Consider the following 20,309-nt stretch of genomic DNA (forward strand, 5'->3'; position numbering starts at 1 on the left):
TTTTGAAGACCCACGAGCCTCCCGGCTAATTGCTGTGCGTATATTTTCTTATATGTAAAGATAACTGACCGGCGTTGCGTATAACGAGGTCGCGAGACCAATCGCTCCGGAATTTCGCGAGCCAGGCGTTGTAAAGCTGTCTCGCCGCATTACACCGCCTCGAGAGCTGCTCTCACTGGTACAGTTTTCACGACGCCGTCCCGTATACCCGTGGTGCTTCATTTGAGAAGCTACAATAGGGCAGGCCAATATTTGCCCCCAATTCAGGCTACTGAAATCTAGATCTCCCTTTACTGTCGGGTCATTCGTCATAACGGGCAAAGCGATAAGGACTGTGGTTGTGTTTTACTGACCTGACACCTTCGGTGCCGTAGTGCGCGCGCCCATTCGTGTATTCCTCTCAAGTGAAAAGAAAAAAAAAAAACTTGATTCATAATGTTGTCCTTTTGCTCTGGAGCGCTTGGAAGATGGGCCTCAATATCAGCTTACAGTAAGCATGCCATAAATAACGGCACTTTGGAACAGATAACATCAATTTTGAACACGTCATGTAACAAAAATACCTTCATTGCAATCTCCTTATTGCCACGGCGACAGTACCCTATGGACTGATATGTTTCTGTATCTACTTACGCCGAATCTGTTGATCCAATATAAATCCTTCGTTTTGATGATATACCATTCATCTTTAGTTAATCATTTTGCGTATCATTGCTTGGAGTTGGTGACTTTGTACATATATCAGCAGCAGTTTACTTGTGTGGAAAATGTTCCCGAGAGCTTTTCACATCACGGCATTACAACCCTGTACATATGTGCAGCATGGATTACGAAAGTTCAGCGAAAGTAGTTCGCTTGTCTGGATAGCTGTGTCCGCGATTTTCTCTGAAAAAAAAAAGGGAATCAAAGCAAGCGTACACCGTGATAGGCTTAGAACAATCAGTCACTTCAAGACCCTTCACTTTAAAACGCACGTTATGCAAGAAAATACATAAAAATATATAAATCGCACGTCACGATAAAACCATCTTACTAATATTGATTGCAAGCATCGAAGTATGCCTTTCAGGAAGATCTGTATAGGAAAAATACTTTATAAAAAATGCTGCCAAGTAGCAATGCTGACAGGATCCCAATTTATTGTGGTTGGGCACTGCAAAATTTTTCGAAGTAATCATCGAATGGATTCATTAAAGGAGCTTATTGCCTCACGAATTGACCGCCGCAAAAATTTTTGGGATCCTTCAAGTACGAGCGGTGTTACTGGGATTTGTCGCACGCTGCAAGCGCTTTCTCTCTCCTTTTGTACCAGCCAGCAAGCTGAAAGCTACGCAGGTGGGGGTGGAGGGGGGGGGGTATGACAAGGGAGCGAGAAGCTACGACTGTTTTTCTCAGCACGCGTCATGACCTTGAGCACTTTGTTTCCTTTCTTTTTCTTCGAACGGGCGGCTTACTTTTAGTGTGATCGCGAGTGAGGGCGCGGGCACGTGGCGGCATCCCGCGGCGGCTGCGCTAGCTATGCAGCTCACAATGCTCAAATCAGCCAATGACCGTGGTATTCGGGTTTATTCCGCGGTCATTTGGGTTTATGGCAGCATTCGTAGAGAGAAGAGCGAGCGATTGCTAGCTGACTTTGACACAAGAAAGAAATCAGGACACAAGAAAGTAGTCAGGACACCACAAACGCCTGACGGCGTTTGTTGTGTCCTGACTTCTTTCTTGTGTCCGTGTTTGCATGCCCTGTCTTTTTAGAATGACTTTGAGAGTTAATTGTAAATTCCAGGCTGCGTGCTGCGCTATAATGTTTGACTCGCATTTTCTCAGGAGCCCCGACTACCGATCGGTATATAGCGTTTTCTGACCATGCTGCAAAAGTGTTGCAGGGCCCCCTTAAAAGCCACTACAACAATTACTAGGAGAAATGGGTCGTATATTTCTGTCACAGTTGTTTATTAAATATTTCTCAGTCCCTAAACATCTATATATATATATATATATATATATAGACAATTAATAGAAACAGCAACATTTCGAATAATGAGAAGGAAACTACCTAAATTTCATTTTCTAATTCCTCCATCAACAATACTTTCCGGAAGTTTTTCTTGTCGTTGATTCTGTAGCTAATCTGTACTCGAGTGTTGTGTTGACTCACTTTGGCAATGCGACAATATCATTTGTCGCCCTCTTTAGACGATGTGACATCACTTTACGAGTCATAAACGTGCCTTTAAAGCTTGTCACTTCTTAACCATGCCACTTCATGTCACTTCTTATTCATGGTTACGTCACTACGATGACAACAGCGAACTTCACTGCAGTGGCGGCAGCCTCTCTCGCTTTGGACGGAAACCGGTGCGGTGCAATCATTGCGCAAATGAAGGGTGTTATAAATGCATACGTTCGGAACCAGAGGCATCAATTACGGCAGCACGCTCGCACCCCCGGCTCACATACCTTAGCAGCCCAAATCAGCGGCTGCATTTGTTCTAGATACGTGGTATAACACTGGGATGAACCTTGCACCAACAATCTTCCAAATATTAATCGCAATAAGTGGCAGAAGATTTATTTGATGTATCTCAAGCTCTTCTCGATGCACAAATAGTCCGGCTTGACTACCTGTCCATCTCTATGTGCATCTTGTTTCTTTCGCATTGCCGTAACGTATCAGTGTTCTACGACACTATGAAGAGGCGAAATAGATTTTTCTTTTTTTTTACCTTTATTTTTACCATGAGGATGGACAGATTCCCACATCCAACGTTCTCCATGAAGAGTGAGTAAGCGCGACTACACAGAGACGAAGACAAAAAAACAGAAAAGGACCATAGCACTATAGTATACTTTCAAATAATTTTATTTTCGCTAGAACCAATAAATATATACCGAGCGAGCGGAAACGAACAGAAACAACAAGAGGACAATGAGTGGGTATATCGCTGAACCGGACACGTGTACAGGGCAATATCACGACATAGCAAAAATATTAACGCGACAAAGGAAGATATTACAACTCTTTTTTGAGAAAGCGGGCGGGAAGGCTGGCTATAACGCACATTTCTTCTAATCTAGTAATTTCATAGGCCTCAACAATTTCTCTAGTCATTATACTACGCGACTTATACAGGATAGAGGTGTTTTCAAGCAAGGGCATGCAGCCACAATCTCGGCAGTGAATGCCCAAATGACCTGAGATTGCTTTTGTGACGTTATAGTGATGCTCTTTCAGTCTATGGTTGATACATCTGCCGGTCTGACCAACGTACGTCTTTTTACCCACTCATTGTCCTTTTGTTGTTTCTGTTGTTTCCGCTCGCTCGGTATACATTTACCGGTTCGAGCGAAAATAAAATCAGTTAAAAGTAGCGTTGTGTCCTTGTCTGTTTTCTTTCTTCGTTCCTGTCTAGTTGCGCTTACTAACTCTTCATGGATGCAAAACAACTAGCCCGCCAACGTGTTTTAGCCAAGTTCATTTCTAGTACATCGGGCATTCCTCCGTGGTACTTCACTGAACCGAGCCACATTGTCCTGCTGATTGCATCGGCAGCTTGCAGAGCTCGCATGCTCAGCTTCTGCATCCGACACAAAATACTAACACCCGTAGTTCTTGCTTTATTCGGGTGCTGCCAACCATCAGCTAGTCACGGTATACGGATATGCAAACTTTTGCTCTCGGAATGGCAGCGACAAGTGCGACTGTACAGAGAAAACTTGGGGCTCCTCCTGAAAACTGCAGGATGTGAGCGCTCTTGGCAACAGTTTTCACGGATTATCGGCCGCACGACAGAATTCCTCTGGAAGCAAGTTCTCCCAGGCCTGAGGCAAGGACTTCGGAGGAAGCCTCCTGCATCAAAGAGCTACGTGAGCATCATCGGCGACTTGACACTACTGGACAGCATTCACAAGGTACTCGAGCTCGGGCCGAAGTTCGCAGTTCAACCCACGAAATCGGCTCACGAACTATTGGAAATGGTCCGACAAGTGTCCAAGCGGGTACCTGACGCCGAGTCCGAAAAATGTGTATCAGAGCGAGTTGATGTGCTGACGCGTTCTCGTCCTCTCACAGGAAAGTTCTCCTTGATTAGAACTGTTAAGTACACGAAGGACCATTCGCTTGCACTTGTACCCGCTGATAAAGAAGGTGGTTTTGTTGTGTTGAACATGACGACGTAGAATTCAAAAGCTCATGAAGCCATTTCATCTACTTTTCAGGTGCACAGAGACTTCGCTCTTAAGAAAGTGCAAAACGACGCGAAAAAGTTATGCAAAAGCTTCCAACTAAATCATTTATCCCGGTCCACCGAAAAGATCTCTAATGGTCACCTTGACTTGTATTTTTCTGCGAAAACGCACAATCCTGATTGTCCTTTCCGTGGGATAGTCTCAGAAAACACAAGCTGGCAGAAACATGTAGCAACGCTTTTAAAAAAGTACTTGAAGCTTTTGCCAACTGACGATCCGTTTTTTGTAAGCAATTCCTAACAAATGGTAGAATTCTTTAAAGGCAAACAAGACAGGAACCTTGTTGCCTTCTCTATCGATCTAAAGAATCTTTACTATTCTATTCCGCAAAAGGACTTGATACGTGTAGCTCATTGCATAGACAAGTTTGGAGCAGTACGATTTCAAAACGCTTCCGGATTGACATGCGACCAGTTTATGGAGCTTCTTAGTTTTTATGTTAACTCTACTTACGCGATATGGAATGGCACTGTTGTTAAACAAAGAAATGTTATCTGTATTGGGTCATGCATTGCTCCCTACTTAAGTGACTTGTACCTAGCCAATCACGACCAGGTTCTTCATGAACACCTGAAAAATAACCCTGACGTTGTGCATGTATTCAGCTTCGTGGATGAATTTTTAGTTGTTTTGAATAAGGAATCATCTAGTTTTGACTTGGTAGTCTCTAAAATCACAACCTCATTCAGAGAAGTTTTGTCCCCTTTGGTGATGACGCATGAAGTGCCCGAGGGCAATTTCAGCAGATTTTTAGACTTAGGACTGTACTTTTCCCCACAAAGTATGCTGTAGTTATGAGCCAAGAGGCAACAAGCCCGTTCTGCCATTTTCATCCGCTCATTCAAAACTTGTGACGTGCGCAATAGTACAATCTTGTTTCAATAATTCCCTTATGAAGACATGTGACCACAAGGTGGAAACCAGTTTCCTGGATCAGGCCAAGCGCTTAGCAGATCTCTGGGTACCCATTAGGTACGCTCAGCTCTGTCGCAGAGGGCTTGAACGAAAAGCTTAAAAGCTCATCAAAGGGCATCAGCCGTGGTGTCTGAGCTAGGAAAGTTGCCGTTGTGCCATACATGCATTGCATTTCGCACAATCTCAGGGGTGGACGTGGTCTTTTCTGCTCCTGACCATCTACAGAGGTTATGTCAACAGGTAAATTCAGAGAGTAACAAGGTAAACGCATGTCAAATTAATCATCGAACACTTTTTGCAATCTGTAATCGCAACGTTGTCTACGCCATTCCGTTTTCGTGTAAAAAGACGTACGTTGGTCAGACCGGCAGATGTATCAACCATAGACTGAAAGAGCATCACTATAACGTCAAAAGAGCAATCTCAGCTCTTTTGGGCATTCACTGCCGAGATTGTGGCTGCATGCCCTTGTTTGAAAACACCTCTATCCTGTATAAGGCGCGTAGTATAATGACTAGAGAAATTGTTGAGGCCTATGAAATTACTAGATTAGAAGAAATGTGCGTTATAGCAAGCCTTCCCTCCCGCTTTCTCAAAAAAAAGTTGTAATATCTTGCTTTGTCGCGTTAATATTTTTGCTATGTCGTAATATTGCCCTGTACACGTGTCCGGTTCAGCGATATACCCACTCATTGTCCCTTTGTTGTTTCTGTTGTTTCCGCTCGCTCGGTATATATTTATCGGTTCGAGTGAAAATAAAATCACTTGAAAGTAGCGCTGTGTCCTTGTCTGTTTTCCGTCTTCGTCCCTGTCTAGTCATGATTACTCCTCTTCGTGGATGCAAACCAACTATAGCCGGCCAACGTTCTCTCCGAACCGCTGGGATGCCACCAAAGAAGACCTTGTCGTTTTTCCTCAGTTCACCTGTTGCCTGCTCAGCAGTTGCCTGCCGCAACTAAGAACGCTCTTCAGAACAATTTTAGCAGCAAGCTGTTTAGGGCAGCCGTAATTTGTGCGGCCTATCCTGTGTGGCCTATATTGTGCGGCCTATCAGGTATGGGCCAAAGGAATTGGGTAAATCCCACTACTCACCACTGGTCCGCTAAAAATGAAGAAGGCAGCAATTAGCCCAACAAATGGGTATGTGCCACAGAAATTTGTGCGGCCTATCAGAAAACTATCATCATCATAAACGGGTATGTGCCACAGAAATTGGATGAGTCCCAGTATACTCACCACTGGTCCACTAAAAAGGATGAAGGCCAACACTAGGGAACAGATATGTGCCACATAAATTTGTGCCGGCTATCAGAAAACTATCATGGTAAACTATTATCTGCCACAGAAATTGTGTAAATCCCACTACTCACCACTGGTCCACTAAAAAGGAGAAAGGCAGCAGTTAGCTCAACACTAGGGAACCCGAAAGGCAACGGCGGCTGCGAGAAAGCCCCGAAGCGATGGAAGGCCTACGCCAACCACGACGTGCCCGTAGATCTATGAGGTGCGAACGCTTCGTTTCAGCGCGAGATTCTGTCTCTAAAGTTTGGACATCCGTGTCGCGTATGTGACTGTCTGTGCTTTAACTCGAAGCTCTCTGAGCTGAGAATCAAAGTAGAAACAACCTAGCACCACCTAGCAAAAGACATCGCAACGACCTACAAGCAATCAGATTATCCTTTAGTATCGCCCAGTCTCGCTCTTTCAAGCCTTGCCGCCGCTTAGTGGAAGCTTCGAAAATCTAAAAATCTTGCCCTCTATTCATTCAGCAGCAGCAGCAGCAGCAGCAGCAAGCCGCAGCAGCAGCAGCGCAGCAGCAGCATGCAGGTCAGCAGCAGCAGCAGCAGCAGCAGCATCAGCAGCAGCACAATCAGCAAGCAGCAGCAGCAGCAGCAGCAGCAGCAGCAGCAGCGCAGCAGCAGCAGCAGCAGCAGCAGCAGCAGCAGCAGCAGCAGCAGCAGCAGCAGCCAGCAGCAGCAGCAGCAGCAGCAGCAGCAGCAGCAGCAGCAGCAGCAGCAGCAGCAGCAGCAGCAGCAGCAGCAGCAGCAGCAGCAGCAGCAGCAGCAGCAGCAGCAGCAGCAGCAGCAGCAGCAGCAGCAGCAGCAGCAGCATCAGCAGCAGCAGCAGCAGCAGCAGCACAGCAGCAGCAGCAGCAGCAGCAGCAGCAGCAGCAGCAGCAGCAGCAGCAGCAGCAGCAGCAGCAGCAGCAGCAGCAGCAGCAGCAGCAGCAGCAGCCGCAGCAGCAGCAGCAGCAGCAGCAGCAGCAGCAGCAGCAGCAGCAGCAGCAGCAGCACAGCAGCAGCAGCAGCAGCAGCAGCAGCAGCAGCACAGCAGCAGCAGCAGCAGCAGCAGCAGCAGCAGCAGCAGCAGCAGCAGCAGCAGCAGCAGCAGCAGCATCAGCAGCAGCACGCAGCAGCAGCAGCAGCAGCAGAGCAGCAGCATCAGCAGCAGCAGCAGCAGCAGCAGCAGCAGCAGCAGCAGCAGCAGCAGCAGCAGCAGCAGCAGCAGCAGCAGCAGCAGCAGCAGCAGCAGCAGCCGCCGCCGCCGCCGCCGCCGCCGCCGCCGCCGCCGCCGCCGCCGCCGCGGCAGCAGCGGCAAGCGGGTAGTGGTAGTAGAGAGAGAGATAATAAATCGAGAGAAAGGCAGGGAGGTTAACCAGAATTGTAGCATCCGGTTTGCTACCCTACACTAAGGGGAGGGGGAAAGGGAAAGAAAGATGGAAAGGACAGCGGAGAGAAGAGCAGGCGCGCGACAAAAAAAATATAAACAAAAGGAGGCCGTAGAGCGGGAGTGCTAAAGTCTATTCAATAGGCCACTGGCACGCAAAAAGTTCAGTAAGGCCTTAAATGATTTTCGCTGTGCAGACAGTTCGGGTCGGCATTCCAGCACTCACTGTTCCGACAGGGGTCTGTAGTCAAGGCGGGCCAACACAGCAGCTAGCGACAGTCTGTGCGAGCTGTAGCGAGGGCAGCGACAAAGAACGTGGTCTATCGTTTCTTCGCTGTCACACTGGCTGGAAGCAGCACACTCTGCCATACCGATTCGGAAGGCAAAAGATTTGGTGAATGCAACACCAAGCCACAGTCGACAAAGCACCGTTGCCTCGAGTCGAGAGAGTCCGGACGGAGGCCGAAGTCGACGACACGGGTCCAGTCTATGCAGTCGTGTGTGCTGTAAACTTGGTGTGTTCCACAAGGCTTCTATTTCTTCATTGGCAATCTCTCGAATTTTCATCGCAGCATCCGTTCTTGATAACGGGATGGATTCTTGTACGCCGTCTTCGTGTGCAGTTCGAGCAGCAGCGTCGGCATGTTCGTTGCCCAATATGCCGCAGTGACTTGGAAGCCACTGAAAGGTAATGTGGTGTCCTTGCACGAAGAGGTAATGGAGCAGCTCTCTAATTTCCAACACGAGTTGCTCGTGAGGTCCACGGCGTAAGGCGTATATCAGGCAATGTAAAGCTGCCTTGGAGTCCGTGAAGACGGTCCATTTCTTGGGTGGTTGGTCATAAATTACTCTAAGTGCGCTACGCAGAGCAGCAAGTTCCGCAGCTGTCGATGTAGTCTGGTGGGATAGCCTAATCTTCACGGTGGTTGTTCTTGCAGGAAAGATCACCGACCCTGCAGACACATCCACGGTAGTTGAGGAGTCAGTATATAGATGGCTATGCTCGCTGTACGTCTCGTACAACAAAAGAAGAGAAAGCTGCTTGAGCGCTGGTGACGAAAGCTGTGCTTTTGACCTTATACCTGGAACCGTGAGTCGAACTTGTGGATGAGTCATACACCATGGGGGAGTTGGAACTCTTGCTGGAGCTGTATATCCTGTTGGTAGGCGTGTACGGTAGGACAGGACTGTCTGACAAAATGAGGCACGAGGTCGGTCTTCAGGCAGAGAGGCTAAATGATGGGTAGGGGCGCGAGCAAGATGCCTCACGTGTGCTCTGAGCGCTTCCATTATTATATGCGTCTTGGCCGGGTAGTCGTTTGCAATCGCAATGGTCTCAGCTGTTGACGAACATCGCGGTAGCCCCAGACAAACTCTAAGAGCGAACGCTTTCGAGTGTGCGAATATTGGTTCTGCAGGTATTGGTCAGCACAGGCAGGCTGTAGCGCAAATAGCCGAGAAAAAGCGTCTTGTATAGTAGCATCATTGCATGTACTGAGGTCCCCCAGGTTCCCTCCAAGATACTTGAACAGATGGGCAATGTTCGTCAGGCGCCTCTTTAAGTAGGCCACGTGAGTACCCCAGCAGAGGTCCCTATCAATGATCACACCTAAAAATCTGTGCGTCCTGGCATAAGGTATGACTTGGCCGTCGATAGATATAGCGTATGGTTTCATTGGCTTTCGGCTAAAAGCAATCAATGCACATTTCGCTGGCGAGATCTTGAGACCTTGTTCATTGAGGTACATCGATATCAACGTCGCAGCTTTCTGAAGCCTTGCGCGTACCTGAGGCCGGGTCACGCCAGATGCCCAGACGCAGATGTCGTCAGCATACATTGATAGCTCGACCACACTCGGTAGTCGTTCCACAAGACCAATGAGTATGAGGTTGAAGAGAGCTGGTCTCAAGACGCCACCTTGCGGAACTCCACGGTGCGTGTGATGTTGGGAGGTTGGACCATCTTCAGTGTTCACAAATAGAGTCCTTCCTTGTAAGTAACTGCGTGTCCAACGATACATTTGACCACCTAGGCCCACTGTTCCCATGGCTTCTAGGATGGCGTCATGAAGAACGTTGTCGTACGCTCCTTTTACGTCAAGGAACATGGCAACAGATAATCTTTTACATGTCTTTTGATGTTGGACATACGTGACAAGATCGATAACATTGTGGATGGAACATCGGTGACATCGAAAACCAGCCATGGCGTTCGGGTATATCTCGTAGTATTCAAGGTATCATTCTAGTCTGGCGAGGATCATTCGCTCCATTACCTTTCCAACACAACTTGCCAGCGCAATGGGTCGGTAAGAGGTAATCTCTAGGGGCGACTTTCCAGGCTTAAAAAGGGGTACCAAGCGGCTGATCTTCCAATCTTGGGGAACCAAGCCATCCTGCCAGGACTCGTTGAATATGTGAAGGAGCGCATCTCGTGCCCGTTCATCAAGGTGGCACAATAGCCGGTAATATATGTCGTCCGGGCCAGGCCGATTACATAGGGCGAGCGCCGCGTCAAGTTCTTGTATTGTGAACGGTAGATCCATGCGCGTGTCCCGTGAAACTGGGATATCGTCCAAGGTATGCATACTTGTGCACGTTGATTGGCCCACAATCATAGTGCAGAAATCTTCTGCCACCTCAATTTCTTGTCGGCGCTGGAAGAGCGCGAGGGCCTTGAACGGAAAGCGCTGTTCCGGAACAGAACGTAGGCCTCGCACAGTTCTCCATATTTGAGACAGTGGTGTACGAGGATCAAGCGACGCGCAAAATTTTTTCCATCGTTGTGTCTCTAGTTCATCGATGCGGCGTTGTATCTTCTTTTGCATGCGCCGGGCTGTTCTTAGATCATCCATGGACTTGGTGCGTCGGTATCTTCTTTCAGCACGACGACGAATCGCACGAAGTCTCTCCAACTCCAGATCGAATTCAGAGTACTTTGGAGAGCACATTAGTGTGCGCATAGCCATCTGAGCCGTTTCCTTAATAGCTTGCTCAAGTCCACAGGGAAGGCCTTGCTGACAAGCGTCCTCAAGTTGAGTTTGGAACTTCGTCCAATCTATTCTTCGTATTGTGGTAGATGAATACGTGTTAGAAATACCTCTGAACTTCAGGTAGGTGGGAATATGGTCGCTTCCATGTGTTTCAATGTCCAATCAGACTATCCGGCTACGAGTCATTTTTCTCATCAAGCGACATCGAAAGTAGCAAGGTCGTTGTTTTTATTCGCCGAGAGATTGCTTACGTCGTTCAGCCAGTGTAACCTCACGACGACAATCAGTATGTGTGCTTGACTGTTAAAAATAGAAAGGTCACTTTCGCACTCCTGGGTGTGTACCTCTCCCCATCAAGTCGATTCGACGCCAAACGACTGGACAACATTTTAAAGGCCCATCCGGGTCCATGGGTTATTACCGGGGACTTCAATGCACATCATACCATTTGGAGAAGCTCAAGGACCAATTCAACGGGACGGCGTCTAGCTTCATTAGTCGCCAGTCATGGTCTCGTCCTCCTCAACGATGCAAGTCCTACGTTTCTGCGAGGCACCACATACAGCAGCTGCCTTGATTTGTCATTCGTGTCACGCCACTTCGCCACGCAAGTAAAGTGGTTTTTGGACATTGAGTGGTAGTGGTAGTGGTAGTAGTAGTAGTGGTAGTAGTAGTAGTTATGGGAGGAGGAAGAGCAGGAGGCGGAAAAAAGAAAACTGTTTTAAGCCATGATTTGAGGCCGAAAAAAACCAACATAACTATTGCTACCCACGTGCGACAGCCGAAGCGTGCTTTCCCTCGAGCACTCTGCGTTTGAGGTAGAGATGTGCTTCTGTCGATGAATGTGCTTCCCGGTTCCAGAGCTTTGAAGAAGAAGCAACCCGGAAAACTTCAGAAAAGTAATAACGAGTTCCATTCCTTGGCAGCTGAACTTTGTATTTTTTATTATAATATGGTGGTATGAAGACAGCTAAATTTATGCGTCAATTTATGCATGCAGGCCATCTTGTTGTGGTTTCATTGCACTGAATACGGCAGTCACGTGCTCTGCAGATACTTTCACTGTGTAGAACCAGATTTTGCCGTCATATTCTTCAAAAAATTTCTCAATAGCGGCGAAACGCTGTTATTTGGTATTTCTTAAAGGCAAGCGTGAACTGTTGGGCTAGTTGGTGTGTCGTTTGAAAGCGAAAACTTGACGCTGAAACTATGTCGACGAAAGGGAGCCTTTCCTGTCTGTACTCCCTTGTACTCCGATGTAGTTTCATTGTCAAGTTTTCGCTCTTCAAACCACACAAGCAGCAACACAACAGCAACTTGCTGTTATCATTCCAGTGTAAACGGTTTTACTTGGGACCTGAAGTTCAATACAGCGTAAAAACTAACGGCGGTATAAGCTGAATAATAAAATGAAAGGTGCAATTGTCATTGTTTGAACATGGTAACGCAGACATTGCTCAGCTTTTCAATCTCGATGCGTAATAGAACAAATGGTGTGTGAGTTTACAGCCGTCGTCACACACTTTCAGAGCAGCATGCTAAGATCAGCCTGGCATTTTTCTGCTTTGCTTGTAGCCATGAATAGAGTTCTCTATATAGTGTTCTGAAATTCAATACATGATAACAAAAAATTGCTGAAATTCGCTGCGTTTACTAAGCGCCAAGGTTTTATTCTTGATAAATTATGGGTGAAAAAAAAGAAAGAGTAACTTGGACATAAACCAACACCGAGCGCGAAAATTATTATGAACGAACTTCGTCGTACACAATCTAAGAAAAAGAAAAAAAGAAAAAGCAACGAAAGAAGAGAAGAAAGGATTTAAATAGGGGTGTGCGAATATTCAAAACTTCGAATATTTGATTCGCAAGGCACGTCTACTATTCGAAATATTCGAACACCACAAAACTTCATATCAAGTATTGAAATCAGCACAAACAATTACGCACCTGTGCTAAATTTCGCAAAATTGGATGCATAAATAGACAAATTGATTTCATTTGCTACAATTAATTGCTACATTGGTTTCCCTTGCTACAACTATTCCGTAGGTAATTAATGCTGAATGATGTTAATATTAACCTTCTATGTTGTTTCATTAAGCCGTTAGGATGCTATACTATATTTAACGTACTATCTGACTTGGCTTGAAATGGGTACGTATATTTACAAATAGTCAAGAGTGCTTGAAATCCCGGAGCCTGGGTAACTTCTTTTAATGGCGGATTTTCTTTTCTAAAGCCATCAATACAGATTAATTATCCAATCATCGAAGAGAAGACAACCGCAATGGAATCTTTTTTCGGTAGAGAACGATCGTACCGGAAAAAATTACAGCAGTGTACTGAGTTCTTTGAATCGCTTATTACACCACCACAGAAACTTCAAAACCTCAAAAATGAGCGATGTTCTTGTGCCATCTAGTGGGAGAGCCTGAGACAATGTCTCACACAGGTCGGCGGTGCACCAAGAGATGGCCCTACCGTTCTCAGCGCTGCTGACCAGTAGACGTACACTTCTGAGTAGGTGCGTGCGAAGAGCCAGTCTTGAGACCGAATCGAATACGAGTAGAACAGTGCCGCAAGCAGATCAGATCTAATAACGAGCGATATTCTAATAGTTAGCAAATAATACGCAGCCACACTGGCCATTAGCATCAAACAAGTTGGCATTGAGAACTAGAAGTTTCTGTCGTCACACTGCTCATTATCAAAAGTTCTTTATTAAAATCACAAACGGAGCACCAGGAACAACTAAGTAGTTTGCTATCGAAATCGTTTTTTTTTTACTCTCTTTTTTTCCTTCCTTCCTTACCTTTCTATCCCCCCTTACCCCTTCCCCCAGTGCAGGGTGGCAAACGGAAAAACTTCTGGTTAACCTCCGTGCCTTTCACTTAACATTTCTCTCTCTCTCTCTACCACGAGCCATTGGAGCGTACGCACGGTCATTGATTACGTTAATTATAATTAACTAAATTATTATTTGTAATTAAATAACCTCTGTTTATGCCTCAGCGGCCAAGTCAGCGCGGCTTCTGCAGTTATCGCAGGGCAAGAAGAAAAATAATAAAAATGCTCCTTTTGTCTTTGTTATAATTTTCGCGGCACACGGTGCAACTGTTGTACGAAATGTGCCGCAAGGACTGAGGTTTAATCCATTGATTGGACACATACGTTGTATCTTTGAATAGTACCAAGCAATACCCAGTGCGGGATGTTGTGTCTAAACAGCATTTTGTTGAGGGTGAGCTCATTCAGCCGTAAAAGTTTTAGGTATATGTATAGTGCGTTCTAATATATGTTATGTACACCGGAGATGATATGGTAATTATGTAATTTTTGGTTTACTTTCATTGGTCATTGTGTACAGTCGATGACGCATTACATTACGGCACTATTAATGAAGTATCCGAATTTTTTAGTCGTGTGTTCTATTCGAGAAACTAATCGAATAGGGCCAATGTTACATTTTTCGTTCAGCAGTTTCTAATATTCGCAGTTTCAAGATAACCCTGAGGAACGCAATCCGTACGGGGATTATGACGCAGTACTCGAAACAGATTACGAAGACGAACAGCTTATATCTAAGACGATGAGATATGATCTCCGAACAGTTCGGTCGAGTCTGAAGCCGAACATTCATTTTCGCGTATACACAGAACAATAGGAAACTGAAAGCTAACCAGTGGGGTGTTAATCAAAAATCTATGACGGCGTGGACCAAACACATCAGTATTTTATTCGATTGATGCAGGCATGAAATGAAGTATTACCAGAAATAACGTCAATTACAAAAAGTAACTTCTCTGAGGCTACCCTATGGGCCAATTGTATCGCGTCATTACCTAATTTGCAAGTCGTGCTCTTCGCTTTGGATTGGTTTTAACTAGTTAAAATTTTCATGAGCAGAAAAATAACTTAACCAGACCAGCTCCGTATGGTTAAATACCTCTGGTGACGCGTCAAAAACATGCGAATTTCTGTGTACAACTCAGAATGCAATTTCCTTCACTAGATTCATTGCACCCGCACACATATGAACAAAAAGAATTCCGAAAGCTTTTACATGGCTGAAAAAGGCATTAATAGAAGGACTTAAGCACTAAATCCGTGTGCTTTTAAAGGTGTAATATTAATAATATCTGGGGTTTAACGTCCCAAAACCACGATATGATTATGAGAGACGCCGTAGTGGAGGGCTCCGGAAATTTCGACCACCTGGGGTTCTTTAACGTGCACCTAAATCTAAGTACAGAAGCCTCAAACATTTTCGCCTCCATCGAAAATGCAGCCGCCGCGGCCGGGATTCGATCCCGCGACCTGGTTTTAAAGATGTGCCTAAATATTAATTAGAATGACTATGACTGCAAACAAACTTCGACACAAGGCTGCAGAATAGCGGCAGTGCAATACTTCTCAGAGAAAGAAGAGTTCATACGGGACCTTGTCACTTCCTAAGTTCGCCGTTGCGCCTACGATAATGTGATAGTCATGGTGCGATTTATACGACATTCGAACGTTTAGTGATAAGTTCGCTTCTGATAAGCGGCGACAGAGCTTTAGGCAGTTGAACAACATATCGGCTGACTATGCATAGCGATATAAAAAGTGCGCCAGAAAAAGAAAGGAAGAAAAAAATTAAATAAATGAAAACCTAAGGGGGTGACTGAGTTAATCAGGTTGTGGGTTCTGTAACCCAGGCGTCGGTGGCATGGGAGCGTTCAAATCCAAGAACGCTGGCGTACGTACACATGGCTGCATGTCTGAGTGAAATAATAATAAAAATAATAGTAGTACTAAAACTTTCGTCACATCACGGCATCAGTCGGAGCCGCCGTGATTTGTCATGATAACCTTAAATCTGAGATATGACAACTTTAATGGACCTGAAATTTCATTGATTAGCCATACTGTTGGCCAGAATTTACATTTCACAAAAATGACCCTCCTCTCTTGTCGTTATTTCTTTCAATCCTCTGCAGCTGGTAAACCTTACAGAGAACTGCTGGGGCGATGTTTTATATATATACCTTGCAAACCTTGATAAGGCTTCCGTCACCTGGGGCGACGTTCATGTGGTGGCGCCAGACAAGTTCCACATTTCTTGAAATATTACCTCAGCTCTACATCAGCGTCAAAACACAGAATTTGTTTCCATGATAACACGAACCTGCACAACTTTTTTCCTTGGAGAACACGTAATTGTACTTTTATCTTGAAAACACTGACTGATCACTCGTAAACACGAGAGATTCGATGTTGATAAACAGGTTAATTGGTTTACGAAAGTGATGAAAGATGAATTCCAAAGTTCAGTGGGCAGAGTTACCAATGCGTTTTGCGCGTATAGTGCTCCTGTTGATAACAGACAGCCAATCTGTGAAGTCCGCACTACATTCGAGATCGGAGTTGGGACACACTTTCCGCCCGTTGCGAAGCAACATTCGCGTTCTTCCGATGTTTCCCAAGCCTGTACGTCAAACATTAGAGAAAAAAAAAAAGATTTTAGCTATATACTGGCGCACTAGCCCTTACAGAATTCCAAGAAAAGCCACTTTTGCCGTGAATATGGGCTCAGTAATAGAGATATCCACGGATAGCCACCTTGGAGTTCCTGCACCAGCTATAGACTATGTTACGTAAGGGATATGGGCGCCGCCATCATGGGCTGTTAACGAATGTTTTCTTATTTTTGTATTTTGTATATCTGACGCGAACTGATACAGTCGGGAATGCGCCGACCCAACAGTTTTCATGTGTATACGCCCACTGTAACATGTTCGCTTAGTTGTTCAAGATAAAACACGGCGAGGTTAACAGCCCAGCATGACGGCACCGAAACCCGTCCGCAAAATAGCCTACATAGCTTTGACGTCAGTGGTCTTAAGGACATGTGCTACAAGCAGTTTTATATGCGAAAACGGTTACAAAAGGCACATATTTACAACGTATTTACAAATTCTGGCCGGCTACTTTGGACATCGTCCAACCTCGGGAGACGAGGGCACTGGGGTGCTATGCAGGATGGCCTGAGCTTCTCGGGAACACGAGCTTGCTCCGAGCTCGGCGGCCACGACAGGAAGACAGTGCGGAGCGCGCGATAGCAGAGTTGATAAAAACGGCTACAAGAACGATCATGGAGTCACAGCCGCATGTGCGGCATTTGCGGCGGTTTTTAAAGGAACACCGTGTGCGAACGCGTCAGCGCCGCCACTCAGTCAACATTTAAACAGTGCAGCGACGTCAACGTGACAGTCGCGCTATCGTTTTGCAACTGAACATCGCGCCTCCCACAGGCGTGTTCGTGGGCGTTTGTCCGCTTTTGGGAAAGTTCTTTTGTTCCATATTTGCACTCTCGAAGGCAACAAGGGCGCACACGCAGCACTCTCGTGCAGCTCGTTTCGCTTCTCTCGAATATTACAGATAAATAAACGGACTACTTACATTACACGTCTGAAGCTACTTCTATAGAAACGAATCGGTAGAAACAGTGTCTCTAGAAATAAGTAAATGGTAACATTTCTCGCCGCAAAAGCCACCAGGGGCATTTGCTTCATGGCTGTGAGTGGTACGTCGTGAGCGCGGTAAAATTGAATGCGAGACATCGTAGCCACGTGATTGTATAACCTTTAGTTCTTCGTGCGTGTCTGCATAGTCTGCACGTTTGAGCTCAAAGATGAATCGCGCCGCTCGCTGGCGTTGCGGCATGAGGGCTGCTCCTGGGCAAGAGCAAACGCGGTGGGCCGACCCGATCTTCGCCGCGGGCGCCTGTCAAACAAACTGATTGACGCGCGAACTCGGGTACAAACTCGTTGGTTCTGAAAAGGCCCCAGTTCAACTCGGGACTGTTATAATGCCGGTGTGCCTGTCAAGCGTTTCATGCGTTGGACGCGAAGCAGCAGCTTCTTTGCATATAAAATAATTTGGTTAGCTTGCACTACTTATGCAAGGCTGGAGCCATCGGAGGAGCTTGTGATCACCTAGCTTCTTCCAGCTTTTTACGTGGCTCATCACTCAGTCTGCTCGGTCTGCTTCGGAGTGAAGACCACGTCAGTTCGATCTCAATTCTGACGGCATGTCTTAATTACCATGATAATGAATAGTTCTGTGTTATGTGGTAGTGTCTTAATTAACACATTATTTACTCAGCTTTAATTACAATGTCTTAACTACCATGGGGCTAATTAGCGGTATACTATATAGCACAATCCTAATTAGCATTATATTAGCATGATATGAGTGGGCATGGTCGAGCAGCAGCTATGCAGTCGACTAAGAACCCGTTTTTCCTTCTACTCCAGTTGCTGACGATGCTGGCTTCCGCCCCCTGCCTAGAAGCTCAAACGGACGGCTTTCACCTACCTTCGAAGGGCGCTTCCAACTGGAACGACTCGGCGAGGTTCTTTCTCCTCGTGGTGCCTCACGTCACGGGAGCAAGTTGTTCGGGGCGGACCGCCAACACTTCTGCAGTCTTCTTCTTCGGCTTGGAATCATGCTTGGCAGTGTCCTGTGTTTGACAGCGCAGCAAGCCTGCCTGTTGTCACTCCGACAATCTCCGGATTCTCATCAGCATCGTCATCACACAGCCACACGTTTATAAGCAGCCGTCATGCCCCGCACGACTTCAGTGGGTATGGTCGAGCAGCAGCTATGCAGTCGACTGAGAACCCGTTTTTTTCTTCTACTCCAGGTTGGTAAATTTCATTCATGCCACTCTAAAAAGTCAAACAACCTGTGTCTGCTGCTTGTACCATGCCCAAGTGTACTTTACTTATGTATTTGTGAATATTTTCATGTTGTGAAAGTATTGCTTTTGAGTGGTGACGTCGAATCCAATCCAGGTCCTAATAATTCTTCTAGTCTTTCTGATGAGCTGGCTAAAGTCGTGAAGGCAATTAATGCGCACGTTGACGCACGCCATAACGAATTAAAAAAGTTCTTGATGAAGTGAAGTCCAGTCGGGCGATTTTGGAGCAAACTGTGTCGGATATTAACTCAAGATTGGTTGCTGTAGAAGCTCGCGTAAATTCCTTGGACAAAATGCCTCCAAGTGCCTTGCAGCAAAATATAACTGATATTGTTCGTGGGGCGAACTCTGAATTACGCTCACGCCTAGATGATTTCGAGGATAGGTCACGACGAGAAAACCTTCTATTCTTCGGAATACCTGATGCTGTAGCCGAAACATGGTCGCAGTCCGAAGATAAAGTTCGCGAGATTGTGTCCACTCTAGGTCTCCAACTGCCGGCCGATGCCATTTCACATGCGCACAAGCTTGGTTCATACGCAAATAAGAAGTGCCGTCCTGTAATTGTAAAGCTTTCTACTTTTAAGATTAAGGAAAATATTATGGCAAAGAAGGCCAAATTAAAAGGTACCGGTGTCAGCTTAAAGGACCCCTGACACCAAAATTGAAACCTCGAGATCTTTGTGTTGTTTGACTTTCCTGTATACGGGGGCACATCTGACCGATTATTAGTGAGGAACGTTGCCTTTAAGATATCTTAATTTGGTTTTAAAGTAAGCGTGAGTGCTCACTTGAGTTGGCTGCACCTTGCGACATCCTGGTATGACGTAGATAGAGGCCCCGTGTGACGTTCCAAGTGTAAAGCAAGTATTGTGGACGTCACAGAAGGTTTGCGGGGCGCACGTGCACAATACGACGACTGGCACCCGGCGAGGCCTATTGTTCCGCACCCCTCTGGCTCTGTTGTCGGGCTGCTCTCGAGGTAGTTTTCGTGAGGCGACACGCGCTTAACAGGTTTAACCCATACCGAGGCACCCACATACTTTCAATCTCTACCGCGCTCGGGGCCCCGATTTGAAAACCGCGCTGTCAACGTCACCACAGCTTGAGTGCACGTGGTGTTTGACGCTCCCCGCATGGGGCGCCAGTTTCTTGTGGTTTTTAGGCGGGCGTTTTGAAGTGATGCTAAAATGGTCACAATTAACTACACTAGAATTAGTTGTACGATACGCTAGAGCATTTACGATTTAATTTAGAGATTACCAGACACAAAGCTACAAATTACAGCCAAAAAGTCACCAACAAAAATTTCGCTGTCAGGGGTCCTTTAAGTGAAGACTTTTGCAAAGAAACTCGGAACACACGTAAAAAATTGTACGAGTACGGAAAGTCGACTGGTGAACAGTTTGCAGTGCGTTACAACAAGTTATTTATTAACAAAAAAGGCTTCGTTTACTGCAGTCAGACAAACAGCGTTTGTGAACTTACCCGTGAATTTGCTTCTTCACTTCCGCCTTCAGGTCCCAATATTCCTAGCAGTGTTCCTCCCTCTTCCTAGCAATCCCAACCTACTAAACGTGCCGCAACACTTGAGCCAGTTTGTCTTATTTACAAATATTAGAAGTGTGCTAAGCAAACGTGACGAGTTATCTTCTATAATTGATGACTGTTCTGCAGACATAGTGGTGTTAACAGAAACTTGGTTGTCAAGTAAAATTCGCAACACTGAGGTTTTACATTGCAAA

At 46.0% G+C, this 20,309-nt stretch overlaps 1 protein-coding gene across 1 annotated transcript; it reads left to right on the forward strand.

Annotated features, from left to right (window-relative positions):
- The first annotated feature begins 2,736 nt into the window (after positions 1 to 2,736).
- On the forward strand, positions 2,737 to 7,766 carry LOC119377250 (UPF0746 protein DDB_G0281095-like). Its single transcript, XM_049411940.1, is given in 7 exon segments — positions 2,737 to 2,779; positions 3,791 to 3,909; positions 6,948 to 7,127; positions 7,129 to 7,295; positions 7,297 to 7,489; positions 7,492 to 7,627; positions 7,630 to 7,766. Coding segments are annotated over 7 exon segments (975 nt in total).
- The last annotated feature ends 12,543 nt before the right edge of the window (positions 7,767 to 20,309 follow it).

This window comes from Rhipicephalus sanguineus, chromosome 1 (genome assembly GCF_013339695.2).
Source record: "Rhipicephalus sanguineus isolate Rsan-2018 chromosome 1, BIME_Rsan_1.4, whole genome shotgun sequence".
Taxonomy (NCBI): Eukaryota; Metazoa; Arthropoda; class Arachnida; order Ixodida; family Ixodidae; genus Rhipicephalus; species Rhipicephalus sanguineus.